The sequence below is a fragment of the Ambystoma mexicanum genome, chromosome 5q, assembly GCF_040938575.1.
Source record: "Ambystoma mexicanum isolate Mex_15411 chromosome 5q, UKY_AmexF1_1, whole genome shotgun sequence".
NCBI classification, from domain to species: Eukaryota; Metazoa; Chordata; class Amphibia; order Caudata; family Ambystomatidae; genus Ambystoma; species Ambystoma mexicanum.
The window spans coordinates 805,481,444-805,496,370 of NC_090933.1; the positions used below are offsets into that span (position 1 = coordinate 805,481,444).

A 14,927-nucleotide genomic window follows, 5' to 3' on the forward strand; every position below is an offset into this window, starting at 1 on the left:
CCGGATCCCTAGAATATTCCAACTGTAAAACCATTCCACCTGTTAAAATCAGTAATAGTTACAGGCGGGAAAGATTGTCAATTGTATGTCAAATATAGGTATTGCCCCACTACATGAATAGTGGTGGGGAAATGTCCATAACCTTGCTTTGTTCTGTCATCATTTTATTGAAACCATGGATTCTAAGCACCAAGGAGGATCACTCTGGGACCGGAAGGAAAGACCCAAGGGGCCCGGAGTATCGCTCCATACTTCCATCCAGAACCGGCGAGGAGAACCTGTCGATCCAGCAAGGATGGGAGAAGCAGACAAATTTTCCCACTTGGACCAAAAAGAAAGAAACTGAACATCCCAATCTCCTGACTTCCCCTCGACGGGCAGTCAAATTCAAGTCGTGAGGGTGGGCTTTGTGGGATGTATTAACCCACTTATGCTCTGCCCTGCGACATCACTTTGTCCTGGTGGTTCCAGAATCATCAGAATGGCCTCAAAACCCTTGTGCACGCCAAAACCTATGAAAATGGCGCTCTACAATGCACAAAAAGATGGCGGTCAAATCTACAATGCATGTTGTCAGGTATGGAACGGAGACCTCACTCCAGAAACATGTCACAGGGCTGCACAACAAGAAAAATGGAGGACAGAGGGAAAAGCAGTGCTTGCTGAAAGAAATCCTTTTTCTTGGTTGCTGAAACTGCTGAATGCCGGTACAAAACACCCACAAACATCCAATATTCTTGCTGGGTGTCACAATTTACTGAATTCAAGAAATCATTGTGAAATTGCAATATCTTGAAAAGCTGAATTTGTCATAAAAACATCCACAGCCAAAGTGCCTGCCTAAAAACAATCAAACCAGGCACCTCCCTTCTGCCTCCCACCAAGGCCAGGAAATCACACCTCTGTGAGGATTAGATCAGGGTAGGAGAACTGGGGCTGGAGGGGAAGAGGACAATGGGGAGATTGCTTCTGAGCTGCCAGAAGGAGAAGGAGGCAGGGACAGACAACCATTTGTTGTTGACAAAAGTACATTTTTAAAAGGACTGATAAATGACTGTGTAAAATTGTAAAAACATTAGAACTAACAGCATTGTTAATGCGATTTCTGGATGCACGGTTTAAGAGACGCCAGAACTCTGTGAGATATTCGGGGAAGTAGTAATGGAAAATATGGTCTTACTCCAAATGTAATTATGTCAAAAGCATGAAACTTCACACGCTTATGCCCATATACAATGCGCACATTTGTGGAAATTTGCTCTGAAATTGGACCATGTGTTCCGGGAAAAAAAGGGTGGAATTCTGTCAAAAGCAGACCCAAGAGCCTACAGCGACGGGGCTTGGAAGAGTATCTGCTCCACAAAATGTGATCTATGTATGTGATTGGTATAAAGATTGCACACATGTAAATATGTATTCAAAAGTAGATTTTTTGTTGAAAGGGACAAGGGGAGGATTCTCTGACTCATAAACCCACATCATCATGGTGACACCCTGTTTTCTCCTCCAATTAAGGGAGAGAGGAGACTCCAGCCAATAGGCTACATAGGGGGCGCGCTTAGGATAATCCAGCACAGACACCCCTTTACCATATGCATAAATAGAGAAAGCTGAGGACTTAGAAACACACACAGATTCACCCACTATCCTGATCCTGGCGGAGCACCCTGAAGCAGATCCATCCATATTCCTTGCTCCAGATTCCAGAAACTTAGCAAGCAGAAAGGCCCATTCCATTAGTTGAACCATTTTCAACTAGGCCTTGAGGTTCCAGAACCAGAAAGAATCCCACCAAACCTAAGGGGAACAAAAGAAACAGCCGGGCTGTGCTGTAACTGCTTTCCTGCTAAAAGAATTATTACCAGGATCAAAAGATCCAATCCAGTTGTGCCGTGCTGTGCCGTGACCAGAGAGCCATTGCAGACCCAGTCCAGTAGTGCTGTGCCGTGCAGACCAGAGCACCTTGCTGCCTAGTCCGGTGTGCCCAGCAGAATTTCTGAGCAGAATCCCTGATCTTGACGGACCAGAATTCCTGAAGGTTCTGTTCAAACATATATAGTGAGTATCCATAGTATAGGACTGTCGCTAGCATATGTACTGTCCATAGTAATCCCTGTCTTAACCCATCCTCTCTTATATTCAGAACTGCATTGTTAGAAATATTTTTTAATTGCCTGAACTCTCTATATTATCCCTATTATCTCCTTCGTTACTAGTATTGTTAAATATCTTTGCGCATATATTTCATCTGAAGAAGGCAAGCTCCCCGGCAGGCAGTCTCCCTGATCCAGTGGAGCCCTGGTCCAGTGGTTGTGCTTCCGTGTGGTATTTTGCTTCTTCATAGTCCTCCCCTAGTGTAAAGAAATCCTGTTTGTCTTTTGAAAGCGCATCCCTGTTTTCCCTTTCTTGCGCCTATCTCAGAAAAACAACCTCCACTAAAACGTTCATAACTTTCTCAATGTTTATGCTAGAAACAAAATTTCAACGTCTGCTTGTAGCTAACATCCACATCTTTCCATAGAACCAAATCCATATAGTTCTCCCACGATCGTGATTACAGCACGCGGACAAGTTTGCTGCGGATTTTGTTTTAGGAAATTCCTATGTGTAAAACAGCTTTTGATTGCACCCAACCTCAATTTTAAGTTTTCACATTGCTTATTTGTATCAAATAATTGCTAGTGTTTGTAACTATCTAAAGCGGCTCCCATTAGAATTTAAACAATTTCAGCAAATTAGCCCATATTTAGTGTTTTACCCAATCCATTCTCAGATAATTTAAAACCATTTTGACAGTTTGCCAATTACTTCTGTTTCTCTCTTGTGTTTGCTGGGTGGAAATTGGGATTGACATTTGGTTGAATTCTGCATTCCTGAAACCTGTTCTCTCTCCTCCTATCTTTTTACATTGCTTGAGGGGTGTGCAGAGGGAAATAGTAACCACGTTGCTACTTGATTTGAACACTCACAAAAGTATTTCTGTGCTGAATTGTTTTGCTCACTATTACTCATTGTGATTAAAGAGGTTGCTTAGTGTTACATCACCCCATTGGTCATCATTGTATGCCCATTAAACATAGTGTGATTATATTGTAACTACATAAATAAATATTTTAACTTTGCAAACCAGCCTGATTCCTGGTTCAGTGTGACTGGGGGGGTTCCAAGAGAGGGGCGTGATATAAGTGGTACCTCGTTCAGAATAAAAGAACTTTTAAACACAAAAGAATTTCAGTTGTGCATCGCACGCTAGGCATTGACTTGGGTGAAGTGCCGGATTGAAATCACTTACACTTCCATGCAATAAATGATTTTAACCTATTCACCATGTGCACTTTATAACATTTACTCCCCAACACTTCCCTCATCCCCCACCCCTTCCCTCATAGTGCCCCAAACTTTGACGATGTATCTTCCCCACCACTTCCCACCCATTTCCCCCTACTTCCCCACCTCACCTGACAACTATATGCACTTGCATCAGAGGGCAGCAGTTTCCACTATGAGTGGAGGACCTTATAGATGCCCAAGTACAGGCCTTACATGTATAGTACATGGAAGTTGCTGGAATGTTGCCATAAACATATCTTTACTGAATCAAGGCAGGTGGATGTTCGAAACAAAATGTTAGGTCTCTGCAGGGCCATGCGTCGATAATGGGATACAAGTTTCTATGAACGCTGTGGCCTCTTCTGGGAATATGATAAAGTAGGTCTTATTTTTATACTGTATGCGCAACCTAGCTGGGTAAAGCATAGCATAGACAATCCTGCATTGCCTGAAAAGCTTTTTTAACTCCAGCAAAGGTGTACCTCTCCTGTTGCACAGCTATAGTGTAGTCTGGAAATATACGCACAATGTTAGAGCCTAGCTTTAGTTCCTGTTTCTCGCGAGCAGCCCTTAAAGCCAGATCCCTGTCGCGATAGTTCATCAGGCAGGCTATTATTGGACTTGGGTACCCTTCAGGGCTGGGTTTCGTTGCTAGTGCCCGATGTGCACGCTCCACTACAAAGAGTGGGGACCACCTAGGATCGCCAAGAATTTCTTTCAGCAGACCTTCCACGGCTGTCTCCATGGTGCCTGTGAGTGAGTCCTCGGGCACCCCAATGATTTGTACGTTATTCCGCTCTGACCTCGCTTCTAGGTCCTCGACGACCATGTGCTCCTGACTTTAGGTTTGTAGGCGAGTAGAAGGCCTGATACCGTACCGCCCAGTGCAGATGGATCTACTCTACTTGTTCTTTTGGATGAACAGATAGCTTTAATTTATGGCCTTTTCCTCAGGATTGTCTTAATTTTCAAAGTTGTTAAAAATGTCAATGCTAATGTCAAAATAATCCTTGAACGCAAACCAAGTGGACAATATCTGTATTTTCCAAATTAAATAGCTGTGTGTGTCTGTGTATGCATTTGTGTATATGCATCTGTGTGTGTGGCCACCTTGCTTTTGTGCCCACCTTTTTGCCATCCTATATGCAGTCTTTATAACATTGCCAGTTTTGTATCAATTGTCTTATTAGCCATATTTCACAGCCTCTAGAGTTTACATGCTAGACATGTGCATCAAGATTGCTATAGTCTTCAGTTTTCATCTGTTAAATATTAATGTTTTAAATCCTGCCTAGTTTTATTCTTTTAATTATAATATTTCTATTCTTTCAGTGGACAGAAGCAGGGTGTGACTAAGAGATTAAAAAATATCAGTTCTCAGAACAAAAGTGAATTGTCTAGCAGTATGTCCTCAGTAAAACGAAAGGCAGAAGACGTGGTTGCAATACCCAGAGACACCCCATCACTGAAGGATAAAGGCGAAGTTGAATCTGCAAGAGTTCCTGAGGAATCCACTTATCGAGTATGTTTTTAATTATTTTTATTAAATCACGTTTTCGTAAAGCAATGTGATGCATAGACTGTCATTTGCCACAGAAAATACAGTAAGCATTTTTTGCACTGTTCTCCCAAGCCTCAAAATACCTTTTATTGAGCTAAGGCATGTCTTAAAGAGTTTGATCCCTCTGCAGATCAACAAAAGGGTAACCTAGAAGAGCTAGAGAAACAGGGGTAATTTTTTCATTAAAAGGACCTCGCTGTCTTGAGCTGTGGCTCTAGCTGGTGAATTAAGTATACAAATAAAGGGCAAAATCCCACATTTTTGTTTTCGGGGAAGCAATTCTCAAAACGGGACGTTTATCAGGGAGCAAAAAAGGTGCGTCAAGTACAGAGTATTGAAAACCCCTCACTACTGCGACCCGGGCGGTGGTAGCGATTGACCGATTATCTTCACATACAACTTAGCAACACCATATTAATATCACAAAAATACACATTGCAGTGAAACTAATTGAGGCTAGAAGGCAGTGAGAACAATCCAGATAAGGAAAAATATATATACCTCACTTTATTAATAAATATTAAAAACAGTACATATTCATACAGCAGTGCATCACGAAAAACACAAAAGACATCTGTCTATACATTAGGACATACAATAGGGAGAGTGGAGATTTTATCAGTCCTCCTTTCACATTAGAAAAATTTGACTATAGCGGTTATATTTAAACGCTTTTAGAGAAAAAGAGTGTCGACATGTTTCGGCCAAAGGTCAGATTGGACACGTTCTCACTTGTCCATTCAGGAACAAGTGAAATGGCCATCTTTAGGACAAAAATGTCTTTATAATGAGGCTGGTGTGTAATTTAGATGAGACTTCATGTATTTAATTCCACTGGGTCGGGTGTGCTGGAGTAGATGCAAAATTTCATCCGTCTCAGAATCAGAATTATTTTACATAGTCTGGCGGCACACTGGCGGCACAAATCGTAGCATCTATGTCAAAGTTCACCACGTCCAAGCCATGGCTCTCATCTAAAGGTTTGTTCTTCTCTGCTGGCTGCAAAGGCTTCTCATGCTTCAAAAGGTCCCACCAGAGCAGCCCTGGAGCAATCGTGTCCCTCTTAGTAGGACCTGTTAGATAGCTGACCGCTATCCCCACTATGACAGTGAGTAGCATTCCAAAGACTGCATAGTAAAGGTATGAAAGGGCATAGAAGTCATCTGCAATTGCTGGCCTTGAATGGGTAGAGAAATGCTAGGGATAAGTCCCTCAAACATAGTTCTCGCGAGAAGCATTTCTTCCGGGCATCAGCTGAGTGACAATAAAGTGAGGTGTATATATATTTTTCCTTATCTGGATTGTTCTCACTGCCTTCTAGCCTCAATTAGTTTCACTGCAATGTGTATTTTGGTGATATTAATATGGTGTTGCTAAGTTGTATGTGAAGATATTCGGTCAATCTCTACCACCCCCTGGGTCGCAGTAGTGAGGGGTTTTCAATTCTCTGTGCTTGACGCACCTTTTTTGCTCTAGCTGATGTACAGGAGCTATGGGGGGGAGTGGGGGGCTGAGTTATTGGGAATCTTCTTTCAGCCATGTGATGCTGGAAATGCATTGGAGGGACAGGGCCTCCCTGTCCTTGTCCTGTAGTCCTTTTTCATTTGTGTTCTGTATTGTTTTCTGCCCAGGAGTCCATGTGGGACTCCTGGCAGTACAGCGCTTCCTATTTTTGGTTTGGTGTACAGACCCATGGGATACCCTTATGGCACCTATGGGTGGGGGTGCAACCCTGTGCCCCTAGTGTATGTTTTTGGGCACCTGTGTGTGGTCCACAGAGCTGGGTATAGGCTGGTGGCAGCTCCATGCTGAATTTGACAGGTGCTCAGAGTATCCTCCATTTTGGGATACCCAGGCCCTGCCATTGGAATCGGTTGATTCCTGATAGGAAACAAGATGGCCCCTGGGGCCTCTTGCTTTCTATTGCCTGTTACCTTGTTTTCCCAAAGTCCTGGGAAGCACTGACTCTGTCCCTTCCCCCTGACTGGCTGTTGGGTGGGAGTTCCATATATGGTGGTGTTGTGAAGTCCAGGCCTGTCTGGCTGGAGCCTTCCCAGTGACTGAATGTTGTGGGTACACCTTGTGGGTGAGACCTGGGTGAATGGAGTGTGTGACCAATATGCACTTCTTGTTGTGGCTGTCAGGTTTCTGGTATGAGAGACAAAGACTGAGACACCCCTGCCCGAAACTGGTATGAATGCAGTGTTGAATGGCTGGGTACTTGTCCCAATACACATTCCTTGTTGTGAGTGTCTGAGAGGGAGGAGTATGGCCTGAATGCACTGTATGCCTGATTGGCTGACTGACTGCATGAATGCCCTTCTGTATGATTGGCTGCTGAGTGTGACCCAGCAGTGTGGATGAGAGACAGAATAGTATATCTGGGGACCTCTCACCACTGGAAATTGTTCAGAAGCTGTGTCTACACTTGAAAAGTAACGAACTGCTGATCCTCGACGCCCATCTGGAGGAAGAACTGCTGCTGCGTTTGCTTCGACCCAATCCGAAAGATGTCGAGTTCGTCGAGGACTGATCCGAGAGAGGACCTTGCTAGGCGCCCTCATCCTGTGCCCCGAGGGAGCATCGAGCACCGCTGACCTTTGCAGAAGCTCCCTGGAAGCCAGACCTTCGGAAAAGGCTGCCGACCGGAGACTGGGACCGCCGAGGAGAACGAAGTGAAGCACCCGGACATCGACGCTGTTGAAGTCCATTGCCGTCGACCAGGGTTTGGAGTATCGCCGTAACCGCTGAAGGCCCGTCGAAGCAGTGTTGCCCCAGAAGAGGGGACTGCTTGACGCCGTGCCGCCGATGACCGGAGCTGCCCACTCCTTTGCCTAAGATTGTTGAATCGAAGGACTCCCTTGTCTGCACCATCGACTGCTTTATCCTGCCGGAGAAAGTGAAGGACGCCGACGCACCGAGGAGAATCCGCCGGTGGGTTTCCCGCCACCTGAAGACCAAAAAGACTCCAACGACTCGACACCCTTGTCGGGCCACAGTTCTTCAGAAACTCTTTGCGGTCCAGAACTATCAAACGCCGAGGTGCCCCGAACACCTCATCCTTGCAGGACGTCACCGATGAGCATTGCCTGGATCGACGCTGTGGTCTCGGCACCCTCGAACTTTTTTGTCAACGCCAAGTTCACCTTCTTCGATGCCTCTCGATGATCCGTGGCTCCTGCTTTAAAGGGAGTCGCGCAAGAAGGATCCATCGACGCCTCTTCGAAGAACTCTGCTCTACTAGGTACATTTGGGGGGTAGAAACATTATAGGAGAGAATAAGACTATTGATCAATATATGGACTGGGCTTGTGCTATATCTTTATTTTACAGGTTGCCCAGGTGAGGGGAGGGAGATCTTCACACAGAACTGTGTCTAGGGTAGGGGCCAGTAATCTTCCTATTGTTTCAATCATCTTGCTTTCCTTCCTATGCCTATTGCTGGTTCCCTTTTTTATTGATCTGTGACACATTTGACCAAAGTGTAGTTGATGCACTTTAATGAGATCTGATAAATAATGATGGTACCACTTAAGTACTGTATATATTTACCATTGTTGATTTTCTGAGCACAAAGTGAGTTATTGTGATAGGGTACATAACCTTGAATATTAATTATATAAAGACTCTGTTTTCAGTAATACAGTGTGTGGACATTCCTCTTTGGGGGCTTGGGGACTACACTGTACTTAAGAACCAGCCTGCATCACCTCCTTAGAAGCTAGGCCTTGATTGCTCGACTACGCTACAATAATAGAGAATCTTGACTGGGGTCCTCTGTGCCTCTCCTCTACCATATAGAGAGCAGAAGTACAGACTGAACCCCCCGCCCCCCATTCTTTACAAGCCAGATGGTAAATGCGGATCCCTTGTATGCAACGTGCTCATTGTTGGTGTAAAGTGCATCCAGCTGCTCTATTACAGGCAATAAGACGTAACCTATTGTGAGGGGTCAGAAATATGAGGCGGACAACCATGTAGAGGTTTTTGATACAATGCCATTTTATTAACTTATAAGGGTTTGATAAACACCTGAAGAGGATTTCCCTGCCTATCAAAATAAACTAAAGGAAACACTCTAACAAAATGAATGTCACTCACACCTATACTGTGAGAAACCTGAAGGTGTCTCCCTAACTAGTCCCAGGGGATCTGTTATCCAGGTGGCCATGACACAGCAATCGCTATTGGATCCAATTGCTGCGGATGGACCAGTGAGGGAGGATCACCTGGATGGGGGGGCGGGGGGGATGGGGTCCTCGAGGAGTGGAACTGGGACACTTACGGGTGAGACGCTGTATCCTCCTTCCAGCACCTTTTCCCCATTCTACCACATAGGACATTCAGAAACTCTGCCCCACCCCCTTTTTTCCACACAAAGACTTTCGCATACCACGAAAGGCAACGGACTAACACCAGAGCAGTTTATCTGACATGTTCCAATATACGAATTAGGTAATTGACCAAAATTACACACACCTTACGGCCCTTTTCCCTTCCACACAGGGATAAAAGGTGGAGCACGAGAGCACAGTATGAGTAAGACAGACCGCACAACGAGGGAGCTAACTCAGCATGGCACTTCAAGAGGTGGAGACAGACGGCACGACCCGAGAGGGTGACAAGGAGAGAAGCAACCTTGCCCTTTCCGAGCCAGACCTGTGAAACCTCTGTGAAAGGAATCGTAAGACCACAAACAATAGCCAACGTGTTTTGCGGCAGATGTTAACTGTACATGAGGGGCCCTCCTCTGCTGATAACCAAGCCGGGGAGATACGCCACCGTTGTACCGGCTTTGACTCCAGAAACAAGTAAAGCCAAGCGGTTCATCACAGCCAGTGAGTCGAGGGGAGAACCGATAAGAAACCAAACTGTGTTGAGCAAAAGTAGCAAACAGCTAATTGAAGAAAAGTACAAAGAACTGTTTATACAAGAGGGGGAAATCCAGCTGCACAGGAGTCGGGCACCACGTGGGTGCTCACTCGTGAGACTCTGGATGATTATTCTATTGTTGGAACTACCGTTACCAGAAGGCCTTTGGAACGGGGTGTGAGAAACCTGAGCGTATTCTCCCAGTAAGACGTCTGGAATCCCTTATTCAGGTGGCCAGGACACAGCCATCGCTGTTGGATCCAGTTCCTGGGGGTGGACCAGTGGGGGAGGATCACCTGGGTAGTGGAGCACAGGATTGTACTCTGGGAAATTCCCCAGGTGAGACCAGCTATTATACCGGAGAAAGTAGTAAATCGACTTCTGTTCCACTTGATCAACTTCCCTTTCTTGAATCCACCATCCCCTTCACCTCTGCTGAACCTATTACATACCCTGTTTTATTTAGAAACAATCTTTATCAGAATCCTTGCTTTCCTGTTCCTTATCCAAATGCTCCTCATCTCACGTTCCTCCGATTATTATTCTCTGGACTCTCAACCTGTTCAGTAAGAATGCTACCATTCCCACAATCCCACTTATTCATGTTAATCCCGTGAACCTTACCAATCACATCCCTCTGATTGTCACTTTCTAAACTCTCAGTCAGAAGAGACACATGATTACACTTCCCATCATCCACTATTTTCTGTTGTGCATCCAGGTCTTTTTCATCCATATCACAAGCCTTCTGCATCCTATCCTATAGGACATTTGAAAACTCTAAAACCCTCTTTTTCTGATACAAATACTTTTTGTCACAGTGATCATAAACTGTCTAATGATAAAACTGTTCACCTTAGATGTCCCAACCCAAGGGTCAGGCAGAGTCGGGTAATTACTGGTGATAACCACACACACCTGACAGCCCTTTCCTTTCCGCACAGGGATAAAAGGTAGATAAAAGGTGGAGCAAGAAAGCACGTTACGAGCAAGGCGAGTACAACAGACAGCACGACCAGACAGCTACCACGCGTCCGTTCACATGAAGGAGAAAGGTGGAGAGAAGTGACCTGTTCTTTTCGTCCCAGGCCCACGGACCTTCTTAGAGGAAAGACTAAGACCGCGAACAATGGCACAAGTGTCCTGCAGCAGATGTCAACGGTACATGGGGCAAGCTTATGCCGATAAGCAGGAGCGAGGGAAGCTCCTGCAGTACCGGCCTTGACTGCAGAGAAGCCCAATAGCCAAGCAGTTCATCACAGCCGATGCCTCCAGAGGAGAACCAATAAGAACTGGACTATGTTGAGTGACAATCGCAGGAGGGGCAAGCTTCGAAATAAAGCTATTGAACTTTTAATGAACTGTAAAAAGTGTAAAGGGGAGATCAGTTACAGAGGGAAAGCGGCACCACATGGGTGCTAACTCGAGAGACTCTGGTCGAGCCCCATATGAGAGAAACTACAAGTACCAGAAGGACATGGGAAGGCCCGCCAAGTAGGTCAAAGTGGTCATACAGAGGGTCAAGCAAAATCCCTGTACAGTCAAGACAGATCTACAAGCACTGTGAAAGAAAGGGAATTGAATCCCGTTAAAGTCAACAGGGATCCGAGACCGACCAAGGGAGATCCAGGGGTGAAGCCATCACCCAAAGTTGTTTGGAAAAGAACTTTCATTTGTTAAAGGAACTTTTGTTTTTCTGTTTAAATATGTCAGGTCCTCGAAGGCAAGAGACTTTCAAGTGAAACGTGACTTGGCCATCGAAGGCCCTGATTACGGAGAGCTTGAGGATTAAAGCTAAATTGTTTGCTCATGCTAGACAAACCTGAGAGTGTGTCCTAAGAACGGTCATTGTAACTGTCGTCTCATGCTGGAAAGGCCCGAGACCATAATGTGCTCCAAGCTCCCATTTTATCCTGTGTCTAAAACGTGGGGAAGGGAGAACAAAGCCTCTGCATCCTGACTTATTATTTGGGAACACTTCTTTCTTTTCTTAACAACTATCCCACACCCTTTTCTGTATTAGTTGTAAGGAATAGGCAATAGGTTTTCTTAGCGAAGCCTAAAGTCCTGAGTAACAGTGTGTTGACAAATGTGAACCCGACAGGGATGTCCACAGTGAACTGTTTAAAAAGACATTGACTTATGAATGCAAGGAAAGCCATAGTGAACCCGACGGAGGGAGGCTGATGATTATTGGTAGATCTGAGCCCGGAAGAGGGGAATCGAGGGGTGAAAGGTCATCGCCGAACGTACATTTGGAAAGGGACATTTGTTAATTTTGAATATATCAGGTCCTCGAAGGCAAGAGACTTTTAAGAGAAAAGACACTTGGCCATCGACGGTCCAGATAACTGAGAACGGAACTGTCGTCTAGTGCTGCGAAAGCTCAAGAGTGTGCTGTGCTCAGGAGGCCCGCTTTGTCCCGTGCTCAAAACGTGGGGAAGGGAGACCACCGGCTAACACATCCTGATTTATCATTTGTGATGAGGATTGACGATAGGTTTTTCTTAGTATAAGCCCTTTTATTTTGACCAGATGCCACTAGGACTGCCTTATTTTTCATTTGATGGTAGTAGCTTGCTCCCATCTTAGCTTTAGGTTTAGATTGGGTGTTTTTCCAACCTGCATATTCAGTTTGAATTGTGATCACTTGTGATGTCTTTACTGTTGCCGCCATGAGTTCCTTACAATACATACAACCAACATATGAAGGGAATATATATGGCAATTATAATACAACATAAATCAGTTATGTCCAACATAAACTTAATAACTGTTTCTCCTTGTAACCTGGGTAATGTTCCCTTCCCCAGGTTTAAAGCATGAATTTGTATGAACAGTTCAGGATTAGGAAAGTTACATTCTACAACAAAGGTCTGGTGGTAAGGTTTGTCTTGCTACAAAAGTCTCAGTTCAAAATAAATTACAACTCATTGTCTCGCCACTTGTAGCAAAGAGTTGATTCAACACAACTTCTTCTTGGGAGAGAAAAACACTTCCACCGTTCATCTTTAGAAACAGCAATGTTTTGTCAGGATGATTTCACTGTAGTTCACAAAATACTTTAGTAATCTGAACACTTCATCTTCAAAGTTATTAACCACACCACAGTACTTCAATGGTTTTTACCTGGTCCACTCACCTGGGAGGTCTACCACTAAGGGGTCCCTGCCCTGGTATACACGTTTGCCAGGACAAAAGACGCTCCTAAAACTCCTCCAAGTACTTCTGTGGTAAAGCTTGCTTCAAAACAAATTCTTAAAGTATTTTGTCCTTCAACAGCATCAGCAAAGAATACTTCTGGAAAGCGATGAAATACATTGGTGCTGTTTATGCCACATACAATGCAGGTTATTCTCCTGAAATCCTGAATGCTTTCTATCAGGAGGGCAGCTCTCCTGCCACAACAAAATATGTTGGTTTTCAACAATATCAGTATCAGCAACTTCAGTATGGGTTACGTCTTCTGGGAAAACAAGAAACACATTGGTGCTGTCTATCCCGCCGTTGTGATTGCCACATGCAATGCAGATTATACTCCTCTCCTCCTGAATGCTTTCTGTCAGGAACAAGCTCCTCTGCCAATCTTGTTTTCCCCCACTTACATCGACCAAATGCTGAAAATAGCTTTTTATCACACTTGTTCTTCTTTGGCTTAGACAATGCTTGTTTGGGTCTTTAAAAACGGTTGCTTCTTCCTCTCTTTGGCAATAGGGGTTACAATTGGCTTGCTTCTTAATTGCCCTCTCTTGGCCTGGGCAATATTCATTCTTATTCACCTGCATTAGCTTTGCCTTGTCTGGTCTTTGCTAAGGGTAGTTTTTGTTAGCTTCTTCTAATATTTCCCTCCATTTGGTTTTGGCAATTACTTCAATGTTTGTAATTACATGTATAACCTTCTTGTCTGTTACCTTGGTTATTTTTGTTGCTGTTTTATATCAGATTGGTATGCACAGTTATTCTTAGTCTACCACGTTAGTCTCTTTGTGTTTGTTCGGTATTCAATATTTCCAATAGTGGCCAGCGGGCGATTACGGAGCGTTCCAAAGTCACACAATGCTAGTGAACTCCACTGGGTGCTGCATGCACGTCCATTTGCTCCGCTGCCACTGCCCCTGCTGCTTCTTCCGCTGCTTCCTCCGCTTCCCGTTGCACGGTAAACTGCTTCTTTCCGCTTCTCTCAGCCCGCGCCGCTCAGTAGAGCACTCCGGTGCTCACCTGCCTCCCGAGTACCAAGTTACTTTGGGGAAAGCTTCTTACATTAACGCTTCCCGCCACGCAATCTCTGCATACTGGGTCATTAAGGGTGGAGGACCTCATGAAACCGGCATCCGCTTCACAAATGGCGGTGGCTCCGGTCACTGCTTCCCTTCAACTTCTTTTGCCACTGCAACATGGCGTCTCGACAACCACTCCACCTTCTGCTCCTCCCAATGGCTTGCACCTAAGGGGGCCCTTTTTACTCACCAGCCCCTCTCAGGTATGTGTCATTAAAATCACTAGACTGCGCATTGCAGTCTAGTGCCTCCAAATCCTTCTTCCTCGTCCCAGCACTTTGGGCATTGTGGGACTTGAAGTCCCCAATGTTCAAATTTCCTTTTGCTTTCCGAACATTGTTTTTAGATGTACTTACTTCACTTCTATTATTGGCTTTATTAACAGGAGGAAATTTAAAAGGAATCAAGAATTGGTCTGCAATCAAAGGAGAGTTATCTTTATCAGCACTTAAGATGGTAATGTTCTAATGACCACATTTAATGTTCTCTTGTTAGCTACATGAGTTCTTATTATAGATGTGGGCAACCATATGGGGGCAGCTTTACGCCTAATTGATTGATTGATTAGGACAAGTTTTCTCAATCCCCATGATAAATGGATTTGAAACAAGAAATCACACTCTGGCAACAAGCCATTACATTTTCAGGCATCACTGACATCTCTTCCTCTGAGGAAGACAAATACTGCGTCTCACCCAACGGAGTGCTCCTATTCCCTTGGGTCACTTCTCCTCCCAGGTGATCCTCCTGGCTAATACCACCCCCAGGGTTAGGATCAGGTAGCGACTGCCTTCCCCTGACCACCTCGGAGGAGACTAGGTAGGGTCTTTGTGAGGACTCTGCAGAATTCATCACACTGTACAGTGCAATGAGCAGGCAAACTCAAA

At 44.8% G+C, this 14,927-nt stretch overlaps 1 protein-coding gene across 3 annotated transcripts in view; it reads left to right on the top strand.

Moving 5' to 3' along the window:
* LRRCC1 (leucine rich repeat and coiled-coil centrosomal protein 1) overlaps positions 1–14,927 on the top strand; it is a 1,358,299-nt gene that overhangs the window by 290,299 nt on the left and 1,053,073 nt on the right. For all 3 annotated transcript variants that reach the window (XR_011278636.1, XM_069621288.1, XM_069621287.1), the window contains exon 8: positions 4,663–4,852. Coding sequence is in view for 2 of the 3 variants with exons in the window: in XM_069621288.1 (XP_069477389.1) it covers positions 4,663–4,852 (190 nt within the window). In the remaining variant the exon portion in view is untranslated. The remainder of the gene's footprint in view (positions 1–4,662; positions 4,853–14,927) is intronic.